Here is a 15,335-nt window from a genome sequence, read left to right as displayed (position 1 = left end):
AATGGAATTTTTTCAATGAACATAAATGAACTAAACTCCCCATCAAAAAGAAGAATTTTTTTAGGAAACTACAGAAATTAAATATAGATATAATTTGCTTGCAAGAGATACACATAAAAAAACAATATTATAAGCTGTTGGAATACCCCAAAATTGAGAAACTTTATTATGCATCAGCACAACAGAAGAAAAGAGGCATTGCTATATATATTAAAGAGACAATAGATTCTAAAATAATTTATTCAGATGAAGAAGGAAGAATTGTGATGGTAGAAATATACTTACATCAAAAACAAATGTTGTTAGTAGTAATCTATGCACCAAATAACAACCAGGAAGAATTCTATCAAAATCTCCATAGAAAAATAATAGAATTGGAGTACCAAAGCATTTGTTTACGAGGAGACTTTAATGCAATTGTGGATGGGACAATAGACTATAAAAGCAGTAAAACAGGGAAAACTGGAAGAAGAAGACTACCTAAGACTTTGTTTAATATGATAGAGGAGATTGGAGTACAAGATGTTTGGAGGGAAATTAATCCAGGAAAATTACAATATACATTTTACTCAAATAGTCAAAAACCCTGGTCCAGAATCGATATGATTTGGATGACACCTGAATTGAGGATGAATATACAGGAAATTGAGATAGAACCAGGTACATGGGTAGACCATAACCCCTTAAAAGTGAAGTGGAGAGGAATACAAAAAAAATCAAGATGGACTTTGAACCAATCTATATTAAAAGAAAGAGAATTTATAGAATTAATAACAAAAGAAATGGAGTTTTTCTTCATAGAAAATTTAAAAAAAGATACAACACTACAAAATGTATGGGACACAGCCAAAGCATATTTCAGAGATATAGTTATAACTTACATGGCTTATAATATAACTTATATGGCTTATAGCTTATAATCTTAAAAACAGAAGGATAAGAAAATGATAAACAAATTAGTAGATGAAAAAGGTAGTCTGCAATTTAAAAATGAAGAAATAAAAAAGCTAATTAAAGAATACTACAAGAAACTTTATGACATAGAAGAATATCCAAGAGAGAGAATGATCCAATATTTGGAAAGAAATAATCTTCCCAAAATTGCAGAAACTTATAAGACTATGTTAGAGGAAAAAAATAACAATGGAAATAACGGAGGCCATAAGAAGACAAAAAAATGAAAAAACACAGGGACCAGATGGACTACTGGCGGAGTTATATAAAACTCTACAAGATACACTAAGTGAACCAGTCAGAACCCATTTCTATTTCATTTCTATCTCCTCTGATCTAAAAACGAATTTCACTTTTCCCTGGGTTCTGCCATACTCCCAAGGGGGAAGGGGGATATGCCTGCAGGGTTATTGCTTTCACTTCCTCTATTCGCTTCAATGTAATCTTTTGTTTTGTTTATTGCTTCTGTGTCTGCTGCCCGCTACAATGTAACAATTTGCTTCCTACACTGCATCTCCTCTGAACTTTCTTATCCCTAACCTATCAGCTAGGAAAGGCGGGGGGAGAAAGAAATACAACCTCCAGAGCCTGGCTTATTTCTCCGGTCTCAAAAGGAGGTGTGAAGAGATGCTTGAACATTGTGCTACGACTGGAGCCAGACTGATGTTATCTCCCCTTTCCCACGATGGATTTAACACCTGGGGATTGGCCAATCTGAACCATCCAGATGAACTGTGGGGTGGGGTTTGCTTGGGGACACCTTAAAGTATCGATCTGTAAAGGAATTCCTCAGATCCTGTCTATTATGCCTACTATCAACTACTTTTAATAAAAGTTCCTGATGGAGGAAACCGTCTCCAAGAGTTCTGCTTTCTTAAGATGTGAGATTGAGGTGGGTCCTTACAGAACCATTGAAAGACATGTAATGAACTCTTGTTGGAGGCCAAACCTCCAAATACATGGATAGAAGCAAATATCACTTTGATATCAAAAGAAGATTCAGATTTGACACAGATAAAAATTACAGACTGATACTATTACTGAATGTGAATTATAAAATCTTTACTTCAATAATGGCAGAGAGACTGAAAAAAATACTTAAATGAATGTATACATTCAGACCAGGATGATTTTTTGCCAAAGAGACAAATTAAAAACAATTTAAGAGTGATAATGGATGTATTAGAATACTATTAATTGCATCCAGGAAAACAAATGGCACTAGTATTTCTAGACGCCCAAAAGGCATTTGATAATGTTTCCTGGCAATTTATGATTCAACAATTACAAATAATGCACTTTGGACAGAATTTTACAAACATGATAAAAACGATATATAATAAACAAACAACGAAAGTGATTGTGAATGGAGACTATACTGAAAACTCTGAGATAAGGAAAGGCACAAGGAAAGGATGTCCATTATCTCCACTGTTATTTATTTTCACTTTGGAAGTTTTAAATAGAAATATTAGACAAGGTAGAGAAATTAAAGGATTAGAAATAAAAGGCGAAACATATAAATTACAAGCATTTGCTGATTATTAGGAGATGATTCCTAAACTATTGGGAAAGATAGAACAGTATGGAGAAATGGCAAGACTGAAAATAAACAGAGAAAAAACTAAAGTAATAATTAAAAACCTTATAGATAAACAAAAAAAACAAATATCGGAAAAGACAGAATTGCAGATAGTTAAAAAGATTAAATATCTGGGGATACAGTTAACAGCAAGATGTTCAATGATAAAAGAAGATAATTACATAAAATTATTGACTCAAATAAAACTGGATTTTGGAAAAATGGAAAAAATTGCAATTGTCAGTATTAGAAAGAATTGCCACAGTGAAAATGAATTTACTACCAAAAGTTTTATTTCTATTTCAAACAATACCTATAAAATTGGAGAAATTTTTTTTGAAGATTTGAACTCACTAATTTTGAAATTTATTTGGCAAGAAAAGAAAGCTAGAATTAAGATGAAATTGTTACAAGATGCCAAGGAAAATGGAGGATTTGGCCTACCAGAGGGGGTTCTATATTATCAACCATCCATATTAACATGGGTAAAAGAATGGATAATTCTCAAAAATAAAAAGTTGTTATATCTGGAGGGGCATGATTTACAGTTGGGGTGGCACGCTTTTTTATGGTATGGGAATTTGGTATTTTTTATCCTAAATAATGGGATAGTTCCCTATCCTTGTATAAGGTGTTAAGAATTATAATTGAAACTGTGTGTTTGGAAACAAAATAGGGGTGACATGATAGCAGTATTCCAGTATTTGAGAGACTGCCATGAAGAAGAGGGCATCAAATTATTCTGCAAAGCACCAGAGGGCAGGAAAAGAAACAATGGTTGGAAACTGATCAAAGAGAGAAATAACCTGGAATTAAGCAGAAGGCTCCTAACAGTGAGGACAATTAACCAGTGGAACAGCTTAGCTTCAGAAATTGTGGGCACTCCATCAATGGAGATTTTTAAGAAGAGACTGGACAGTCACTTGTCTGAGATGGTATAGGTTCTCCTGCTTGAGCAGGAGGCTGGACTAGAAGATCTCCAAGCTCCTTTCCAGCTCTAATCTAGTCTAATCTAGTCTAGTCTAGTCTAGTCTAGTCTAGTCTATTATTAATATCCCCCCAAATTTCAAGTTTTCTCTACCATTGTTTTAGCCTGCTTTTTATGTCAATCTATCATTATTCATATTGTCTGTTTTACCTGTATCCCAGAGCCATAAAATCACCTACAATTTGACTGAATGCAATTTGCAAAACCAACCTTTCTGAGGGGGGATCATCCATCACCATAGGCTGAGATATCACCAATATGCTGATGACACCCAGCTATCTATCTCCATCCTGGGTGAAGTGAGTGGTGCACATAAACACACACAGACACACACACACATCAATTTGCTGTATATAAGGAAAATCAGTATAAAATGCTATACCACTGGCATTTAGCCCCAGCAAATCTGGCGAAAATGTACCCAAATCAAAACCCAAAATGTTGGAAATGTAACCATCATCAAAGTATCTTCTTTCATGCTTGGTGGTCGTGTCCTGAAGCGAAAAAATGCTGGCCTAAGATACAAGGGTGGCTACACGAGCTAACAAAATGCCAAATAGAACTAAACCTGGAAACATTTTTCCTGGCAATACTTAAAAAGAAATTTGACAGGAAAATAAGATATTTGATTCTACACATATTAATTGCAGCAAGAATTGTGTCCACGCAATATTGGAAGGAACGCAATATACCACCAGAGGGATTGATCATTCAGAAGATATATGAATGTGCTGAAATGGATAAACTCACTTTAGAACTAAAAGAAAAAGACGATTCGGAATTTTACGTGATTTGAGAAAAATGGTATATATGGATAGATAATAGAAACAAAAATTGGAAACATACATAAGGTTACTGTGAGTTAGATATTGAATGTATATAGTGTATATATTGTATAGAATGTTGATCCGAAGTATATAAAAATGACATAGTCTGCTGAATATATATTAGAGTTGTATAAAGGATTAATGGTAATAAAAATTACTTGAAAAAAATATATTCAAGATTAAGATTTATAAGGGAAATTAAAATTAATTCTTAGATTATAGTTTTGATTGTCAGATGGAAATACATTTGTGATAATGGAAGATTTTTGTTAGTAAATGAAATAGAATATATTTGTGAACAAAGTAAGAAGGTAAATTTTGGAACATGTCTATTCTAGTTATGTTAAGTATCTTATAATGAAATGAGGGAAATTAAGATTATCCAAAACTTAAATATTGGCTATAAAAGGCTAAATTGAAACACGGAATTGGAATTAAGCAAAACTTAAAAACAAGACTTGGATATGTATAAGTAAAATGTTATTGATAAATGTATTGATTGACTGAGTTTTAGTTAGAAATGTATTAATATGTACATGATATAATATTTAAGGGAACTAGAGAGGGAATCCTTATTGATGTAACCTGAGATATACATGAATGATTTTGTTATTGGACTATTGATTACCCTATCACCACGCTGCTTCCTAAGCACCTGGATGTAAAAACTTGAAAAACTAATAAAACTTGTTCAAAAAAAAAAGAACAGATCATGCCAAACAAATCTTATTGCATTCTTTGACCAAGTGACAAAATTAGTGGATCAGAGGAATGCTATGGATATAATTTATTTGGACTTCACTAAGGCACTTGATAAAGTAGATCACAACCTACTACTCGATAAGATAGAAAAATGTGGGTTCGACAGCATCACCACCAGATGAATTCGTAGCTGGCTGACTGTGGTTTAATTGTTTGTAAGCTGCCTACAGTCTCTGCGAGCAAGTAGGCAGCTATATACATTTTCTAATTAAATAAATAAAAGTAGTATTGGTATTCATAATTGTGGTTTCATGGTCTGAACTACCTCAAAGGAGGCCCATCTTGGCCTCCATTGAGGGAATACAGGTTTGTATCTTTTCCCAAAAATGCTATGTTTTTGTGTTAAGATCTCACTTTAATAGAAAGGTGCATTTGATTAAAAAGAATCTGTTAAATTTTTCATGATTTAGATATCGATACTTACAGTTAACCAAAAACCACTTATAGACTTTTTGTATAAAACATAAACAAGTGCACTTATGATTTGTTGTTTTGATGATTAGAAACAAAACTGGATAATAGAAAAAAGTGAGGGTTTTTTTGGTAATCATAAAGTAAGAGGTGATTTGTAATTGTACTTAATTTTTTGCAAAGGAAATTAGCAAAAATTTTGTATTTCTTTTTATTGTTTCCTTTCTGAACTACTTTATTACTTTCCTTCTTTTCTGTCTTCTCAGTTTGTGTTTTATCTTCTTTGCAAAACTTTTAATAAAATTTAGTCATACTTCCTTTATGTATATGTATATGGCAAAGGCGTTTTATTTAAAATAAATTAAACCTCCTATTTAGTTTAGTTTTTTTATGGCTCATGAATAATGTCTGTCTTAGTCATGCTGGCTATTGTGTATGTCCTAATTTACAGAATGAGAGGGCTAAGGAAGCTTTGGAAGATTGCAAGAAGCTCAGAACTCATCACCAGATGTATAGCCAGCATCTAGATCTGTTTGCAGAGCTTCAGTAAGGAAGATCCACCAAGTCAAAATAATTGTAACTGTTTTTTTCCACCCATAGAAATTTTGTGGTTGAATGGCTATGAGAAGAACACTCCTAAGGTTATAAGCTCCCATCATCCTTTATTTATAAGCACTAAGTTGATTTTATTTCTAATCTAGTTATATCATGCTATTTGGCTTATTATTTTGTATTGGGTGTTAGTTCATAATTGGACTACATGTATAAAGACAGTCAAATGTAAATCAATCAGAGTCATGTTTTTTAACATATTTTAATGTAAATCACATACACTGGTTTTTTTTAGGTATTCCAAACAATTATTGTAAGTTCATATCAAATGTAAGTTCAGAATAAAATGAGTAAGCTAAATATTTTTAACAACTGGCCAAAATGAACTGCCAATCAATTCATCCATTATTTAAGAAGGCTACATCAAGGACTATGTGATTTCTTATTGCCATCTCCATCTCCATATACAAACAGGTGTGTGGCAATAAATTAAAAAGAAAATATAAAACAAAGAAACTCAAAAGACAGACTAGATGAACTACTAGGTCTTTTTCTGCTATAATTTTCAATATTTTGACAAAAGTACATTTTCCCACAACCTACTCATAGTTGTGATTCTTATTGGCATGTATTGATGAAATACTTGAACCCAGTGAGACATGGGTTCAAGTATTTCATCAATACATCAATAGGATATGCTCGTGGATTTCATAATCTTCAGTCATATCCTCTTAATCATTAGTGGGGAGCAGGTCTATCTATCTATCTATCTATCTATCTATCTATCTATCTATCTATCTATCTATCTAAATTGAGCCCAGCTGCAAAGTCATGATTTTTTCCTATGCCCTTGGTTTCCTAGATATTTTTTTCTAACAATAAATATCATTGTTTTTAAGCAGCCTAGGAAAAAATATTATGGTGGAGCAAAGCTTAATTGTACCGATCTCTATAAACTACTCAGATATTTGGGAATTGGAATGGATTGCTTGGATTAATGTTATTTGGATCCATTACCTGGATCCAAGAAATGTACATGGTTGTGAAAAAGAAACAAGTGCAACTGGATGTGCACGAGATTCTGAGAATCAAAGAAAAATGAATTCTGCTGTACTATAGATACTTTCAGAAGGCATGCTTAGTAGGAAAAGCCTGCTAAAAGAGAATGGTCATCATGAAAGTGCTTCAACTTCTAGCTTAAAAACCAAATGGAGTGATGGAGATTTCAAGCTGGAGAAAATAAAGATTGCTATTAATGTCACTTTGCATTATTTTATTGTAGTAGGGGGAAAGGTGCATTGAATCATTGAGCAACCTGAATTCCATACTCAAATTATTTCCTTACTAACTGTCTCTTTGAATTCAAATCAGGTCTCAAAATAATAATATAACATTTAGGGGAAAAGATGCAGCCCAGTAATCCAGCTGCTGAAGCCAAAATGGAGAAGATCTCCACAGCCACCATATATTTGCCCTTGGTACTCAGATAGGTTGGAACAAATGATATCCAGACACTACAAAAGACCAACATACTGAAGGTGATAAATCTGGCTTCATTAAAGCTATCTGGTAACTTCCTAGCTAGGAAGGCTACTGTGAAACTGACAGAAGTCAAGAACCCCAGAAAACTAAGAACAATATAAAACATTGTGCTTGAACCTTCATTACATTCTAGGACAATTTCTTCAGTTATAGAGTGCATATCAGAATCTGGGAATGGGGGAGAAATTGTCAGCCACATTGTACAAATGGTAAATTGTGCTAGGGAGCAAAATAGGACAATAGAAAGAGCCAGCCTATTCCCCACCCATTTCCTCATTTTGGAGCCTGGCCTGGTGGCCATGAAAGCAAGAACAACAATGATAGTTTTCCCTAATATGCAAGAAAGGGCTATAGAGAAGGTGATGCCAAAAGCAGCTTGTCGCATGAGACATTTCGTTTGGTCAGGTTGCCCAATGAAGAGCAAACTGCAAAGGAAGGAGAGCAGGAGAACAATGAGAAGAATGTAGGTGAGGCTTCTGTTGTTGGCTTTAACAATGGGGGTGTCCCGCTGTTTAATGAAGATCCCCAGCACCAAAACTGTGATGAAAGAAAGGAAGAAACAAACACTGACCAAGGTGATTCCCAATGGCTCATTGTAAGACAAAAAGGTTGCCTTTTTTAGAATGCAAAGATTTTGAGCATTGTTTGGATATTGGTCTTCTGAACATTGAAAACAGTCAATTGCATCTGGAAAAACAAAACATCATGGTCAATTTTTAAAAATACTCAGGTAGCAGGACTGAAAGTTAATATATTGGGATTATTTTTTTTCCTAATTAAGTAATGCCTTCTTCTTCTTCTTGTGCCATATCCATTATCGGACGTTGGTGATCATGTAGGCGATCCTGTTTTATCAGCAGCCGCATGAAAAAGTGCTGCTGAGTTTTGTCCAAACCAAACTAAGTAATGCCTACTTATATTTAGTGTCATGCTGTAAGTGTGCCAGATCTTCTGCTACTTACATATTGCTTGTAGTAATAATTTCATTTTTAGTATTCATATAGCAATATCATTGGTTTAGTCACCACATTAGAAGTCAATTATAGGAAGTTTTAAAATTAGCATTTTGAATCACAGTTAAGAAGACTGAATAGTTTTGCACATATAACACTTACCCATTTGGTTTGAAATTTTCCCTTTTGCACAGAAAAGGCAATCATAACAGCAAAATGGCTTCCCTTCTATTTTCATCTTCCTGGACCCTGAATAGCAATTGTCATTGCATACAGAAAGAGGTAGGACCTATCAAGAAGTGAAACCAGGATTTATTAAAGCTCAAAAGTTTCAGAACATCCTATTTCAATGTGGATTTTACTTTTACACAATGAACATAGGATGTAGATGTCCCAAATTTCTTTCCATTTTAAAACAATTATATTAAATAAGTGGAAGTATTGCAGGGAGGGAGAGCAGGAATCAAAAGTGAAGATAGGAACACTGAGAAAATAGATTCGCTTAGCTAGATGAAAATAAAGATCCAAAAAAACTTATTTCCCATGTATACATCATCTGGAAATAGAAATCAATTATTCTTTTCCCTCTGAATTGCAATTCCTTCCTCTACTTTGATCACAGCAACAACCAGGTGTTCTGTTTGGACCATATATGGTCCTTGACACGGAATTCTCCCCTTGCTTTTTTCCTTCCCATCCTTGTCAGAAAGGTAACCACCAACTGTTTTCTTTGTCTTTCGAGGACTGATGGAAAAAGTAACAAAGTATGAACAACAGTTTAACTATTTTTCCTGTCATTTCGGGCATAAAGGGGAAATTGGCAGAATCACCATTCATCCATCCATCCAGCCATCAACCAACCCATCTACAGTATTTGTCTCTGTTTCCTGCATTTCACTATTTCTCTGCTAATTCCTTTTTTTTAAAACACTATTTTACTACTCTACTGCTGAACACTACCCATGCCATAATTAAAAAGTAACCGGCAGCTCAGAATCCCTGTATGAAAGACTATTGAAGATCTTGAAACTCCTGGATCAAATAGAAGCTGACTGCTTCCCAAATAAAATGATTACCAAATGGAAACTTGAAAATCTGGACATGTCATTCAAGGAAAAGGAAAGCTAGAGGGAAAATTCTATGTTTTGTAGGAAAAATCAGCTTTCAGATGAATGGGACTGTTTAATAAACAAATTGAAACAAATTGTCTTGTTATTACTATATGATAGTAATATGATAAATAGCTTTAATTATTTTAGTGAACATTCAGATATTTTTTTAAACCAGGCAGACATGAAATGCCACCAGCAATAGACAGCAGCCATAGCACTGAGTTCTGTTAAAACTGTAAAGATTTAATGAGGAAATACAGTAAATTATTTTAATCTTTGCTATATAGAGATTACGTGCTGTTATCCCTTCAAATCTATAATGCTGAAAGCTAGAAGGGAAAGGAAAGAATGTGCACAGTTTGAAATCTGAGCAAGAAATACCTGGTTAAACATGGTGGGCCAGATGATATCTGGTGTAGAAATTGTGAACAGATTAGTTGGAGAATCTGTTGGGTCGATTTTTCCAACTTTCAGTTTAACAAAGGTCCTGTTTGAGAATGTGACCCAGTTGATAATGTCAAATCCGGCATCTAAATCCCCATTTTCATTAAAGGAAATTTTATCTCCTGCACTGTTATTAAATGAGATGGTTCTCAAATAGTGATGCAACTAAAAAGAAGTAAAAGTTGACAATTAAAAAGAAGTGAAGTGAAGTGAAGTGAAGTGGAGTGGAGTGGAGTGGAGTGGAGTGGAGTGAAGGGAAGAGAATGGAAGGGAAAGGAAGGGAAGGGAAGGAATGGGAAAAGAAGGAAAGGGAGGGGAGGAGAAATAAAAAGAAAGAAAGAAAGAAAGAAAGAAAGAAAGAAAGAGAAAGAAAGAAAAAGAAAGAAAGAAATTGTACTAATAGCGATGCAACTAAAAAGAAGCAAAAGTTGACAATTAAAAAGGAGAGGGGAGGGAAGAGAAGGGAAGGTGATAGGAGAATAAAGGAAAAGAGAGAGAGAGAAGAAAGAAAGAAAGAAAGAAAGAAAGAAAGAAAGAAAGAAAGAAAGAAAGAAAGAAAGAAAGAAAGAAAGAAAGAAAGAAAGAGAATTAAGTTAGGGGTATTGATTTCATAGGACTAGGTTCATTAATACAATATGATTGTTCGTCCATATTTCTTCTCTACCACACACATTTGAATCTCTGCCAATAATGCCAATGCTGCTACATCTAAATATTTTCTTCCCTAGCATTTTTTATCTATTCACAATTGCAAAAGTTTCTCTAAGTCAGAAAAGGATGAAAAAAAATGTTTTGGCAGCAGACTGATAATTATCACTCCAGTGTACTCATTGCCTGTATCTGATTGCATTACCTAACAGCTCATTGCATTAGACAGAAGAGCAATGGGAAAGGTTATTCATTCTTTGATTACCTGCCATGCATTTTGAGTAAAAAATGTTTCTCTCCCAAGTTCTGATCTTCCTCTGTGTTTAGACATGGGAGAAATCATGACTTGTAAAGCATGTGCCACAGCGTACACTGCATTATAGATGCTGTAGCTATGCCCAGTCAGGGTGGTGTCAAACACAGACTTAGGTAAATTCTCCAGCTTCTCCTCTCCAGTGCACAGCATCCCATTGTCTTTATCTAACTTATCTTTAGGAAAAGAACATTCAAAAGCCTGTTCCCAAAACACTCTCATTAAATGGTCTTCCACTTCTGAAGTTGGGTTTCTCATCTGAAGGAATTTACTGAACCCAGAAATCTCCTTGGAAGAAACTTCAAAACTTATAACACCATGGAAAAAGTCCATTCCCCTAGTTTTTTGAAAGGGAAGGGATGTAAACTCCATCTGGGCTGGCATTATCCATACTTTATCTTTTTTCGTGATGGGTATCTCTTCAAATTCTGTAAAGTAGGGCAACATTCTAAAAATTGCTGTGACCTGGTTTTCACAATATAGGATAATAACATTGGCAGTGCTCTTCATGATAATAATATACATTTTACCAAAATCTTTAAATGCTCCTGCAATATCATTAGAAAATGTTTCTTTGGTCATCTCTTCCATGAACTCAAAGCAGATTCCTTTTGGGGAAAATGAAGGAACAGCATTTTGAATGAACCTGTCTCCACTCTCATTACGTTGGACAATCAACCCAATCCATGTCCACCTGAAATACAACAGCAACTGGAGAATACCCATAATCTGTCGGTCACCATCTGGGAAAAAACGATGAAAGAAAACAGCTTGTACCTGGTCATCTATCATTGGAGAAGATCCATATATCAGCTAAATATAGAAAAAAAAAAGGGAGGGACATGATTTTCCAAAATGAAATATTCATTATTTTTTTAAAAATCTGTTCTTCATTTATCAACTTTGTCGCAAACATTAATAGATATCTAATCATGGTCATAAAAATAATTAGATACATTTAGAAGTAGTATAAGTCCAAAGCTAAAGATAGAAATGCATGAATTTGTAACTGAGTTGGCAGTGATGGCAAAACTGACAGCTTTAATTAACGAGAAGAGATTATCTAGTTTTGTTTCCATTTGGAAACTGTTTCTAGATTATCACTTAAAATGAAAAAAAAATGAAACTTTGATATTAGGTTTTGATGATTAAGTCAACTTTCTTGTTATTGAAATGATTTGAATTAACTGGAAATGTAAACAAAAGGTCGTTTGTAACTTTTTCTTGTACTCTACTGCAATTAAAAAAAATCAGAAGTCATCAATTTTTTTTCTTTTTCTTTCTATATCTGTGTTTTTTTTTTCTCTATTTTTTCTGATTTTTGTTTCTATACTATTTTATCATATAATAAATTCTAATAAAAAAAAAAGAAGAAATACATTCATTCAGGAAATGTTATAATCATCTCAGAATTGTGTCTCCCCGGTTTGTTGCAGTGAAAAGGCAGCTGAGGGGGGAAGCACTTTGAGACAGGCAAGATTGGTGTCAATTCTTTGAGATAGTTCAGACCATGAAACCACAATCTTCAAGTCTGAAAGCATTTCCCTTCTCTCTGTTTTGTCTACAAAGTTACGTTTAAAAATACAACACAAATCATCCACATGATGACTAATGCAGTAGTGGTGATATGTTTAGGCACTATGCTAGATTTACTGCTAATCTGAATCCAAACTAATAACGTACTTTGATTCCTTGACTTACACTTAATAGAAATGTTAATATAGTTTCATCAATACACTTTATCGCCATCTTTTAATAATAATATTAAGTATTTATGGACTTGATTAAGCAATTCAGGGTATCAATATTGGGGAATATTTATCTTGATCTTTATATTGCAGAACGACCCTTCCTTCCTTCCTTCCTTCCTTCCTTCCTTCCTTCCTTCCTTCCTTCCTTCCTTCCTTCCTTCCTTCTCTCTGACAGTCAATCCTGAAATGCTTTCTCAAATTGGTTTGGGCTGAGATTTCTTTTACCAGATCATTTACCTATCTCTGAAGGTTATTGTCACAGCCCGTTATATGTATTTCAAGAGCAAATCTTACCTGGGGCATCTTGTAGACATTCAAGATGTTTGCCATGAAGGAACAAATGTGAGAATTAGGTCCTGCAATAACAGATACTGCCCAGTCCTTGGCATCACACTTATAATTGGGGATGAATCTGCCCCGTGTTGAGAGAAGTTCCATTGAAGCCAAGTAGGTCCATCTCGCCATGAAATAACTGTTAGAGATGTGCATACCGAGAGTCATGTTGAATAAAATGTAATTCTTTTCATTGATCTCTTTGACAGCAAAAACCAAGGCCAGGATATGTTGATAGTTCTGTAGAAAAAATCTACACAGATATATTCCAAATCATACTTCTTCTGGTATTACATAGACTTCATTTACAATTCAGCTAACGCTATACAGAAAAAAAAATAGATTGTATAGTACTGTGCAGGAAATCATGTAAATGCACTAGCACTCCAAAATTTTTCCCATTGCTACATATGGATTGAATGATATGAGTAAATTACACAACCAAAAAATGTATATATTCTAATGAAAAACTGTGAAATCTGGTGACATACTTCAATCTTCACATTGGCTACTTTTATGGATAGAGGAAGAAAATGTGTTTTGAACCTTGAGAGCAAACAGAATAACAGAGTTGAAATGGACTTTGGAGGTCTTCTAATCCAACCCTCTGCTCAAGCAGGAAACCCTATACCATTTCAGACAAATGGCTGTCCAATCTCTTCTTTAAAACCTCCAGTGTTGTTAGAGCACCCACAACTTCAGGAGGCAAGTTGTTCCACTGATTAATTGTTGTCACTGTCAGGAAATTTCTATTTAGTTCTAGGTTGCTCTCTCCTTGGTTAGTTTCCATTCATTGCTTCATGTCCTGCATTCAGATGCTTTGGAGAATAGGTTGACCTCTTCTTGTTTGTGGCAGCTCCTTTATGGGAACACTGCTATCATGTCAACCCCTCATCCTCCTTTTCATTAAACTAGACATGCTCAATTCCTGCAACCATTCTTCATATGTTACATATAAAAGATATATGTAACTCTATTTCTGGAATCCCTTATCCTAGGAAAAGATGTAACTGTTTCATTGGGGCAACCCTACATTTGTATTCCATACATGCTGAACAGCTACCTGGAAACAAATTAAAAGTACTACACAGTGCCATTGTTCTCTAATATTCCGAAGAACAATTAAATTGTTAAAGCTTGGCATTGAATTAGCTATAAACAATGCTTCAGTAGTATAGCACTGATGATTCATTCCATTGTAAGAAAATGAGAAAAGACCAATATGGAATTTGAACAAAAGCACTGGCATGAGATCTGCCTTAAGTGTGGGCATATGTTAGTGTATTTTTATTTATTTGCCAGATAAGAAATATCAGTGAGAATCCATTTCTATTAGCTTAAGAATGAAGGAACTAACCAGCAAGAAACCAGAAGAAATAATTTGTGCTGCAAGCAATACCACTAATTAACTCAGTCCAGGCATCTTGTTAGAGAAAGATATCTGGTTTGAGACATGCTACAGCTAAAAAGAGAAAGTCTTTACATGATGTCATCAACCAATTCTTCAGATGGATGTCTTGTGAAATCCACTTGATCAGATATCATGTAGAACTGAGATAGTATCCCAGCTATCGTGAAATCCCCTGACCGAAAATATTTGTGTTTAATAAATTGAGGTTTCCCCACAGCACAAGTTTTAGTAGGAGGCATAGAACATGTAGCCCGTGGCAGTAGGACTGACATTACTGCCAAGAAAAATACTATCTTCTTCAAGAAAACTTTCATCACCAAATATGAACCAATTCCATTTGTAACAATGAAACATGGACAAAAAAGAAACTTTCATTGTTTAGAATAGTCTGCATATATATCCTTTCTCAGACTGTTACATTTCTAGCCCTCTTGTCCCACGACAAATAGCACCTTTCAGTTTTCACTTGTTTTTGCAGGTTGCCCCTTGGACATCCCTAAGGGTTTGAGAAGAAGCTTGATTATCAAGACTGTGTTGGTAATTATAGGAGAAATCAATGGATGTTCAGTGAAGCTGCTTAGACACTTTGAGTTAGAAACAGAATGATGATATCCATGGGCTCAGGACCAAAGGATCCATAACTGACAATTATATAGGAGCTAAAATAGGGAAAAACCTGTTCAAATGAACAAATATCATTCAAAATATTTTGCTAATTCTGTAGCTGTAAAAATGAAATTCTCTGGAACAAT

The 15,335-nt window shown here is 34.3% G+C and overlaps 1 protein-coding gene across 1 annotated transcript; it reads right to left on the bottom strand.

Moving 5' to 3' along the window:
* Positions 1–7,303: 7,303 nt before the first annotated feature.
* Positions 7,304–14,855, bottom strand: LOC120316115 (vomeronasal type-2 receptor 26-like). Its single transcript, XM_039361334.1, has 6 exons — positions 14,656–14,855; positions 13,134–13,311; positions 11,041–11,901; positions 10,065–10,292; positions 8,734–8,860; positions 7,304–8,305 (listed from the first exon to the last, which is right to left on the bottom strand). The coding sequence occupies exons 1-6, from the start codon at positions 14,853–14,855 to the stop codon at positions 7,410–7,412; spliced, it is 2,490 nt and encodes an 829-aa protein (XP_039217268.1). The 3' UTR covers positions 7,304–7,409.
* Positions 14,856–15,335: the final 480 nt, after the last annotated feature.

This window comes from Crotalus tigris, unplaced genomic scaffold, assembly GCF_016545835.1.
Source record: "Crotalus tigris isolate CLP2741 ecotype Arizona unplaced genomic scaffold, ASM1654583v1 scf7180000019249.191612, whole genome shotgun sequence".
NCBI lineage: Eukaryota > Metazoa > Chordata > Lepidosauria > Squamata > Viperidae > Crotalus > Crotalus tigris.
Note: the sequence above shows the minus strand (reverse complement) of the source record. Positions and strands in the feature narration are given on the sequence as shown.